Genomic DNA, 10,476 nt, shown 5'->3' with positions numbered 1-10,476 from the left:
TTAACAATCCTAACACTTTAAAATTTTACTGTAGATCTGCCAGACATATCTCTAAATTTTAGCACATTTTTTGCCAATTTTACAAATGTCAAAAAGTGACATTTCTAACTTTTGAAGTTGTACCGGCCGGTACGATTTTTAATTTGTTATTTCATACCTGTTCATGTGGTATTTCTTGTTCATGAACATGGAAGAAACTGTATTATTTCCGTCCCCTAATTGGTTTCAAACAACTGGGCTGGCTGTAAGCACAGACCGTTGGTTTGTTTTTGGTGGCCCGCAAAAGTCTTTGTGTGTATTAGAGCCTATTCTAGATTCACTTGGAATCGTTAAAGGGGATGTTTATCGGGCACATGTATTACACAAAGCCCACCTAGAAAAGTAATACAATTTTTTCAACATTATAAAATGATTTTACCTTCTAATACCTTTTTAACAAAACATGTTTCTTACAGAGTCGTTAGTGTAGATATATCTCGAGAATGGCCAGAAAAAAGAGCATTTATGAGCGGCAGTGCTGATGGCTGTGTAAAATGTTGGATTTTAGAGCAAGCAGACAATAAGTATAAACTTAATACTACCCACAGTCATTCTGTTCATAAAAATGAAAAAGAGGTGAAGTAACACTCATAGCATTTCTAGATTTTTTAAGATAATTAATAAAAATAGTAGTATAGTTCAACAGTTTAGAGATTATCTTCCATATTATATATTTTGAGTATGTTATTCTTTCAGGAAGTGGTAGGTGTAGGATACTGTAATGAAACATATGCAGTGACAGTTGGGTCAATGGGACATGTCGTCAAATGGGATCTTAACTCTAACGTGATTAAGACCTATCGTAACTTTTTAAAAATCTTCCGACCTACAAGTATGTCTTGTTCTCCCCATGTTCCTTTGAATGTGGCTATTGGGACAAAGCAAGGGGTTATATTTGTAGTAGATTTAACTGGTTAGTATCAATTTATTCATCCAATTAAGAAGTTGTACCTGAAAAGTTGTACAGTTCAGAAAAAGTGTCTTTAACCTAGTTTGTACCAAGATTAATAGTTGTTTAATTAAACTTTAATAAACATGATACTTATTCTTAGTCACATGTTTAGCAGCATTTTGAAATAATGAATGAAATGAAATGATATAATGCTGCTTATACACTATTTACAGGTGCAGGAAAAATTTTGTACAAAGTTCGAGGACAAGATGACGAAATTGTCAGTGTAAGTTGGTGTCCACAGTTTGAAGTTTCCATAAAACAAACACATGATATTGAAAAGAAAGTAAGTGCTAATGAAAGAATGAGTAAAATAAGGCAAGAGGCAGAACTCTCTGAACAGAATATGAATAACTCTGGCGTATCCAAAACATTGCCAGATGATAGTTTTGATGAATCAATTGTTCAGGAGGATGACTTGTTTGATATGTACAAAGATTATGAAACAGATGCTTTTGGACCTAAGAAATATGAACCAGAAGATATACTAGTCAAGGTAAAAGAGGAAGTAAAGTCAGAAGTTAGTTATTTAGATGAATGTAAAATGTTAACTGAAGAAATATTAAAAAGAAAAAATCAACCGGAAGCTAGTATAGCAAGTTTAGTTGATGCTTTAGATAATGTGGCTGTTGATAAAGAAATAGATAGTTCTAATGATGAAACTAAGGCTAAGGAAGTAAAAGAAGAATCCACTAAAACAGTTTGTCATCAACACAAGCACCTTGTTTCCAGTTTAGGGAAAAATGGGTGAGTTTTGCATTACCACTTTAGATCAATCGTGAAATGTTTTTACTCAAGTTGCTTTTACTTCAGAATCCTAATTTTTTGTTGTAAATTAGATTTTTCGCTTACGAACCTTGTTCAGTGTCCTTAGAAAAAAAATCCTTAAGATCTGACGGAACTAGGTTTAGTGTAATGACAGTGTTAGACGCGAAAAACAATACCTGTTGCACCAATGGGCCAGTTCCCCTGGTGTAATACCGTAACCACACAGGAAACAGGTGTCTAGTTAAAGTTATTCCATGTTTTGTCTGATGAGTGTGTGTGCTGGGGGCCTAATTTTGTCATCTTTCCCTTCCCATCCTTTTCTTAAAAGGAAAGGTTAGGAAGGGAAAGTGGATTTGATGGAGGAGGAAATTCGTAGGGAGGGGAAATATTGTTTTTCTGTGTGTTCATTCCGTCGATTAAAGGTAGGCAATGCACCTGCAATTGGTTTATGGTGACTATGGGTATCGGTCGCTTCGCAATTTCGGCTAATTCAGGTGACCTCTTGCTTGTTTGGTTAAAAAATAATAAAAGTTTGTGATGTAATTTATTTACAGATGCGTGAGAATATGGGCCTCTGGTGGGAAGCTAGTGGGTAGCTGTAATGCCCCTATCTCTACTAATAAGAACCAGAAGAACATTAAAATTCATCAGTGTACTACATTGCTGTGGTGCAAACCCGACACATTGCTAATTGCTGATGGCAGGAGTCAATTGTTGCAGTGTAATCCATTGAGTATAGATGGGTATTTATCAGTTTTTTAATTCAACTAATTTTTTTTTACCTAATTTAAATAACCTTAAATCGTATTATTAGATTAAATATTTATTAAAGAAAGGAAACATGCTTTTAGATATTTTTTTAAGTCAAACATTTTTAAATTGTGTTGCTTGTAATTGTCAGAAAAGAATATAATTTTTTTAATATGTTTGTGTATTATATTTGAAAATATATCCAAAGTGTTGCAATTCATATTAGCAATATTTCAACAGGAAAAACAAGATGTTATACAAGTTTGTCCATTCACAACATAGAAGAGGTTTATTTTCAATTGTCTCTGATGCTCCACAAATTCAAACACCCGATAACTTGAAGGAAGCGGAAAAATGGAGTGTATGGACAACTGCTCAAGATCGCAATGTCATCAGATATTCTCTCGGGACCAAAGAAATTGTATACACTCATGCAACCTGTGGTGGTTTCATATATAATGTTCAGTCATGTCCCTATGATGCTAGAAGGTTAGTGTTTTTTTTTTTTTTTTACTATCTTTTACTGCAATCTTCTGTACTAATATTTTAAATAGGAAAGATTGTTTTGTATCAATTTCAAACATTCTTTCACTGTTGTTTTTTTAATTCTGCGCAGACGAAGTCGTGGGTACTCGCTGGTATTATTTATAGATCTATACTCTAATATGTAGTCTAACAATGTTATATAAAGGTGAATGACTACTATATACTTATATAGAGTGGCAGTGAGTTCCGGAGATGGATCTATCAGAGTACTAGAACTGGATGTCTCTGATGAGGATGAGATGAAGTTAAGTTTGGGCAATATCTCGACGTATTGGCAGAATGTGCAAGGCAAAGTGCTAACTGTGGCTTGGCATCCAACTAAAGAGAATCTATTAGCATTCGGAACTGCTGAAGCTAGGGTATGATTTCTTTTATTTAGATCTTGATAGTTTAAATAGGTTTTATATTTAATTTAATATTATTTACCAGGTTGGTTTAATAGATGCGAATGGTAAAACAGAGCGTCCAGCTCGCGTGCTGCTTCCCGCACTTAGTGGTGGTGTGTATTCTTTGTGTTGGGGCGAGGAAGACCAGCTGCTGGCTGCCGCTAACGGAGAACTTGTCGTCTATAGCACTAGTAAACCTGATCAACGTAAGTTAATCTATATATCTATATATATTTATAAAATTGGAGTGTCTTTATGTAATACTAGCTGTCGCCCGCGACTCTGTCCACGCGCAATTAATAAAAAATAATGAATGCTATGCTAAATTTCATGAAGATCCGATGAGTCGTTCCGGAGATACCTTCAAACAAACATCCATCCATCTAAACATTCGCATTATATTAGTAAGATAGAAAAAAAAATCGCATACATTATGTATTTGCGGTGCTGATAACGAAAAACATTTTTTTTTTATTTACATAAATGTATATGCCTCTCTGCAAGGCCGCGTTTTGTTCCGGGTAAACTCCGGAACGGTTGGACCGATTTTGACGGGACTTGGATGGGAAGGTAGCTGATGCACACGGGCATGTTATAGGCTACTATTTTTAATTCTCCGAACGAAGTCGCGGGCGAGGTCTTGTACTAAATATTAATAAAAAAGTGACGAGTATTGGTATATGATATTGTGCAGCGCCGCAAAGTATAAAGGTGTGCGTGGAGGGTGCGCAGTGGGCGGTGAGCTGCGTGCGTGCGCGTGCGCGTGCGCGTGCGCGTGCGCAGTGCGGGCTGCTGGCAGTGGGCAGCAGTGACGGCGCAGTGGCCGTCACCAGCGCCGCCCCGCACTGCACCGCGCTCGCTGCTAACTATATATACACGTGAGATTGTTCATATTTTCTTTCATTATAGAAGTTACATAATTATATATCGACGCTGGAAAGCATAAACGCTGTAACCCTTGAAATCGCGAATACATTTTTCACACGTTAATCATTTCAACCATTATCAAACGATAATGATTTTATTATAGGTTTACTTATATTTTATAACCTTTTTTTATAACCTATAATAAAATATATAATTATATTTTATTATAGGTTACAAACTACACAACATTGCTAAATACCGCATGCTTGTAGGCGTATCAGCTCACGAGTTATGATTTTTTGGCTCTCCTGTAAAGTTCATACTTTTGAGGGTTACAGCGTTTACGCTTTCCGGCGTCGATATTGTCTAGGCATTTAAATTTGTATGTCGGTGTAAAATATATTTGAATTACAGTACTTTATATTTTTCATTAATATTTGTAATGATATGTATTAATTTTTCAGTAAAGTGATATACAACGTGGAATGGCATCCGGAACAAACTTCTGAAGCAAATGAGGAATCGCAATACAAGAATCTCATTGCTGTCTCATCACTTGACAAACTGCATAGCATCTCTATCCTTGAATATGGTGATAAAGAAGGTATTTTCATAGTATTTTGTACTGTCGTTACTTTCTTATCAAATTTGTTTATAAACCATAACTATATCTTTCTAGATGGCACGAAACAGCTGCAGGTCTGGAAAGTGCTGACTGGCCACAAGAACTCTGTTCTACAGTTAGCCTGGAGTCCGCACAGAGATGAACTTCTGGCCTCCACCTCTCAAGACTGTACTATACGGGTATAAATAGTTTTCTAATATTATCATTTCGCTAATTAGCTCTCTTTTATAATATGTATCTTTAAAATGGATTTATTCTAGATGCAGTATTAATTATGTCTTGAATAATTCATACGTAATGCAAGCCTAAAGTCGTTAGTAAAATATAAGGCCCTTCGTACATAATATAAATTTCAAGATCTTCAAAGTCGTTGCCATTTTCAAGATGGCGGTGCAAATAGTTTCGACAATTTAACTCTTACAGAACCATAAGATTTCCAAGACTAAATATACCAATACAATAAAATATTTTAGCTACAATAGCTTGCCACAGTTCTTTTTTTTATTCATTCATAAACACATTTGCTGCTTTGGATATATGTTTTATTTTGACATTCAGTAAAAAAAATCGATTAAGTAATAATTGAACAATCGATAAGGATTTTTGTTGAAGGGAAAAATGTTTCCCTTGAGTGTAAAAGGGTTAAGAATAAACTAAGTGTACTCGTGTAGGTGTGGGACATAGTGGGTGGAGCGTGTGTATCAATCTGCAATGCGCACGCGCAGTACGCGGTGAGCGTGGCGTGGTGCGCGCGCCCGCAACTCCCCGCACACCTGCTCACTGGCGGGGCTGACTGCTCACTCAGGCTCTGGTCGTACATGGACTATCCCCAAGATAAATATCAAGGTTACTATAGTTACATATTATAACTATGTAGGATAGAGACGGGTGTGATTTTATCTTCTCTGTATATCCCTAAAGGTTAAAACGTTATGGTACGTTTCAAATAAGAATGTGCCTACAGATGATGTGACGTGATGGCCTTCATGTAATATTTTTTCAGTCGCCGCACCCAGTAGTAACACAGTGTTTGCACCATTATTTAGTATTAGGCAGACAAAAATTATATAAGATCGGATATTAAACTGTAGAAAATTTTAAAGTGTAAACATAAAAGTAATTTAGGCCTTAAATTGTAAAAATTGTTAAGTAAAGAATAAAAATGTAAATAAAGTCTCTGACCCAAAACATGTCGGGGGATCACGGAAAAAAAAAAAAAAAAAAAATTCTTTCAGTGGTCGTTTTAAAAAAATCTTTCAAAATTCATTTAATTATAAATGTTAAAAAAGTATCTTTTTGACTATGGTCTGTCTAAATATTTTACAGGAGAAGAAATAGGTGTTACGAAAAAAGATAAAAAGAAGCACAAGCAAGAAGTAAAGAAAGCGGAGGAATTTAAAAATGAACTTTTAGATAGTCTAGCTGTGGCCCAGGAAGATAAAGTGAAAGCATCTAAGAAATTCCTTTTGCCTCTTGTACACAAACAAATGCTCAAGTCCCTTTTACCAGGCGCTAAGGAGATGTTACAAAACTATATAAAGAAGAATTCTGATGTTAAGAAAATTGAATTTAATATGGATTCATTTAAGAAAGATAAAGCTGAAAATTCAGAAAGTGAAGTCAATAGTTCCTTCGATAATGTTTTAGACAAAGAACCGAGCAATAATGATAAAGGATTTGATATTGACTTTATTAAAATATTCGGGAGCACAAATGATGTTAATGAAGTATTGGATTTAGAATGTAAGTACATTTTATTGTTACTAATAAAAAAAAACTCATAAAGTCATAAACCTCGATCTCAGACATGTTAGTTTCTTTTGTCTCAAATACTCGATGTTTTATATTATTTTAACTGAAAAACATTTTTGGTCTTCTGAAATTTGCACAATGCCCTCCTCCCTCATTCCACTACACTCTAAACCAACGCCCCACCTGGGGGACATTTGGATTTAGAGGGGGGCAATTCATAGATTTAAAAACTAAAGGCTACATCCTTACAATGATAGCCAGTGCTAAAAAGTACATAAAAATGTTTTAGAGACAAAAATCCGTTGCATTTAAACTATTTATATGTGCTTTCCAGTTTAAAAATTTTATATGAAATTGATCTAGTCAGCCAAAAGTAGTCTTTAATTATTCCTTTAACATTGTAAATTTAGGCCTCGAGAGAAATTTATTTCTAAACAAAATTTATAAGGGGGCAATAGTCATGTTCATACTGAAAAATGGCACATGGATCCAAAAAGGTTGGGAAACACTGGTCTAAAATATAATTCTGTGCATCGACAAGAAGTTAAAAGTCGCCGAAATATGTGAAAAACATTTATTCATATATATAAAATAATTTCAGTGGATTATCACTTATCGGGTGGTAACTTAGAGTCGTGGATAATGCTGAGTGTGTTGCGCGGGCGCATTGACTGCGCCGTACAGTTCGCTGTACAACGAGATATGCTTTGCCCTTATCTGCTCAGTCTCACTCCATGTGTCTCTCACAAGTAATTTTTTTTTAAATTAAGTATGTTTTATAAGCTTTTTGTTTGGACAATTCTGAAAGCTATTGTATTTTTAAATTTAAAATTGCTCAAATTTTTGTTACTTTCTTATAAATACGAAAACTTTTTATTTCTTAATCAGTTTTAATGTGTTAATAAAAATAATTATTTATTAACTTTTTTAGATATTGGAAAGAAGTGATGCAGTTGTATATATCACAGTTAGACAGACTCGTCGCCAAAGGAGAGGAAGACAAACATAACTGTAAGTTTAATTCTTTATTATTCTTTAATATATGTTAAATAGTTTTACAATATGTTTTATATCAGCATGTCGCCCGTGGAAACAGATTTTAAACAACTATTCGTGCTATCAGAGAGTCGGTGGCGCAGGGGTTAAGCACTTGACTTGCAATCTGCAGGTCCTGGGTTCGAATCCCGCCTTGTACCTATGTGTTTTTCGATTTACATATGTACATTTATCCGACGTTCTTACGGTGAAGGAAAAACATGATGCTGCACATATCTGAGAACAAATTCAATGATATGTGTGAAGTCAACCCACACTGGACTGTGGTTGACTATGGCCTAGTCAGCCCTAACTTAGGGTAGGCTCCGAGCTCCTCAGTGACGTATAGTGAGGTGATGATGATTCGTGTTGTCAGTGTCGCGTAAGTACGGAGGCGCGGTGTTCCGCAAGTTGGGAGCGCTGCTGAGTGCTCACGACCTGAAGTCTGCAGTCGCGCTGCTCGCAGACCACAGGCTCTACAGGGAGGCTTATGTACTTTGTCGCACAAGGTATTAAATTTTTTCAAACATATTGGTAGTTCTGAAAGAGTCAACGTCAGATGTAAGGGTGATTTATATTTATTTACTAACTAAAATACAACAACCAAATTGATGCTGTATAAAAGATAAAATATAATTTCTATAATTTGAATATACACATATAATTATATATACAGTCAAAATCTGTTATAACGACATCGAAGGGACTACTCATATTGAGTCGTAAAAACCGATAGTTGTAATAACCGGTGACAGGTATTAATAGGAAAGATATGTAATAACATTCAGCCAGGACCTTTGATTTTGGTCAATTTAACCGGTATGTTGTTCTAAACGATGTCGCTATAAACGGTTTTGACTGTATATATATATATATATATATATATATATTCTTTATTATGTTGTTATATATATATATATATATATATATATAAAATAAAGAATAGATAGATAGGTATCTAGATTAACAATTAGTAAGAATTAAATCATACAAAAAAACCTACCACTTAAATTCATAAACATTTCCACACATTGTGAGACTACCTCACAGTACTTCTGTTCCTAACACGGTATTATTCCAAAAGCAACATGGACGCCATTGTACCTTATTTGTTTAGTAGTTTTCTTTTTCTTAATAAATACTAAACCATACTTTCAAATATACACCGGTTTATTATTTTTTTGTTATCTTTGTATTGAGTTTTAAGTGTTTTCAGACACATGGACAGCATAGCTACAGATGTACTCGGTCTTTGGGCGCAGCACAGCGCTACAGCCGGCAATTGGCCACTCGCCGCTGTTTGGTAATTTTAACTTATTTTTACCAAACTTTCATACCATTCCAACTCAAATCATTTAAAATTTACTTTGTAGTTATAAAGATATAATTGAATATTGTTGAAAATTGAAATAATTTAAATTTAAGTACAATATCGAGAAAACTGAATTCTCAAGTAGGTAGCACTAGCGCCAAGACTGCGCTGTGTTTAAATTTTTATACGACTTTCTAGTGATTAGAATGTATTCCTAATTTTATTTTTTGTTATAAATAATTTATTAACTATCTTAAAAAAATTACTTATTTTTAATTTTTTGACTTGTATGTATGACACGAACTGCGAAATAACAATAATTATACAATATAGACATGTTACAAGAAAGAAGAGAACTTTCTTTTGAGTTTAGAGGGTTTTCATGACATTATTTTGTTACTTTTTAATACATTTTGTTTGAGATTATTTTTTTATGAAGTCGGCTTTCTTTTTTTCTTAATTTTTTTTTTATATCTGGTATATTTAGTGCCATTGTTATTGATCATACATCTATAAAGAGTAAACGGCAGTTTTTTCTCCCCATTAACTTCTAATCTAATAATTTATTAAAACAGAATGTAATTAATTTATTAAGAATTCCTATAAAAGTCTTTTATAAAAACCTGGATGTAAAAAGTAAAACTAAAAGTAATATGTTTAATTTCAGTCATCTCGCTATGGGTGATCTTTTGCAAGCTGCAACGTTTATGGGCAAATCCAACGAGCCAGACTTTTTATGCTTAGCTGCGGAGATGGCCAAACTAACTGGACAGACTACATTCGCTGACCATATAGTAGAACGCAAGTCAAATATAATGCTAAAAGAAAAACCTGTCATTGAAAACGAAGACTCATTAGGGGAGTTACCAACCAGAATGGAACTTCTTTTAAAAGAAGAAACTAATACCAAAAAAGGAGAAATTAAAGAAAAAGGGAGAATAGAACAAAGTGAAGATTTACCTTCTAGAATGGAACAACTTTTAAGAGATGTTAATGTTCAGAAAGAAGAATTAAATGGAATAGAAGTTAAAACAGAATCTCAAGCTGATGGAGATATGGAGAAGTTACCATCTAAAATGGAACTCCTTTTAAGAGAATATGCAACTGCTTCACCAGATAAAGAAAATAATCAGTCTCATGATAACTAAAGACGTGGTTGTTAATAAATAAATGTTTTTAATAAGAAAAGACGTGTTTACTATTAATAATTTTTGCTTTGTTATTTTCATAGTTGCAACTTTGAAATTTTCATTTTCATATATGATTTCACCGTTTGTTTCATAGTTATTTGAAAAATGAAATAAAAAAACTTCTTAACAGATAAAAATATATTTTAAACGAGAATTTTGTTCTCAGGAACCCACAGTTAAAACGGCAATAATAATGTCAACTAAGAGTGTCTATGGTTCAGGGGTAATCTGCAAAACCTGGGTTCGAATCCCGC

At 34.0% G+C, this 10,476-nt stretch overlaps 1 protein-coding gene across 1 annotated transcript; it reads left to right on the top strand.

Moving 5' to 3' along the window:
* Positions 1 to 113: 113 nt before the first annotated feature.
* On the top strand, positions 114 to 10,181 carry LOC106715661 (gem-associated protein 5). The gene is made up of 18 exons (XM_045678003.1): positions 114 to 381; positions 456 to 615; positions 736 to 952; positions 1,165 to 1,738; positions 2,314 to 2,502; positions 2,750 to 2,998; positions 3,228 to 3,414; positions 3,485 to 3,647; positions 4,136 to 4,319; positions 4,773 to 4,912; positions 4,988 to 5,112; positions 5,605 to 5,779; positions 6,260 to 6,676; positions 7,287 to 7,434; positions 7,617 to 7,696; positions 8,097 to 8,229; positions 8,937 to 9,023; positions 9,700 to 10,181. The coding sequence occupies exons 1-18, from the start codon at positions 188 to 190 to the stop codon at positions 10,178 to 10,180; spliced, it is 3,903 nt and encodes a 1,300-aa protein (XP_045533959.1). The 5' UTR covers positions 114 to 187; the 3' UTR covers position 10,181.
* The last annotated feature ends 295 nt before the right edge of the window (positions 10,182 to 10,476 follow it).

This window comes from Papilio machaon, chromosome 5 (assembly GCF_912999745.1).
Source record: "Papilio machaon chromosome 5, ilPapMach1.1, whole genome shotgun sequence".
Taxonomy (NCBI): domain Eukaryota; kingdom Metazoa; phylum Arthropoda; class Insecta; order Lepidoptera; family Papilionidae; genus Papilio; species Papilio machaon.
Note: the sequence above shows the minus strand (reverse complement) of the source record. Positions and strands in the feature narration are given on the sequence as shown.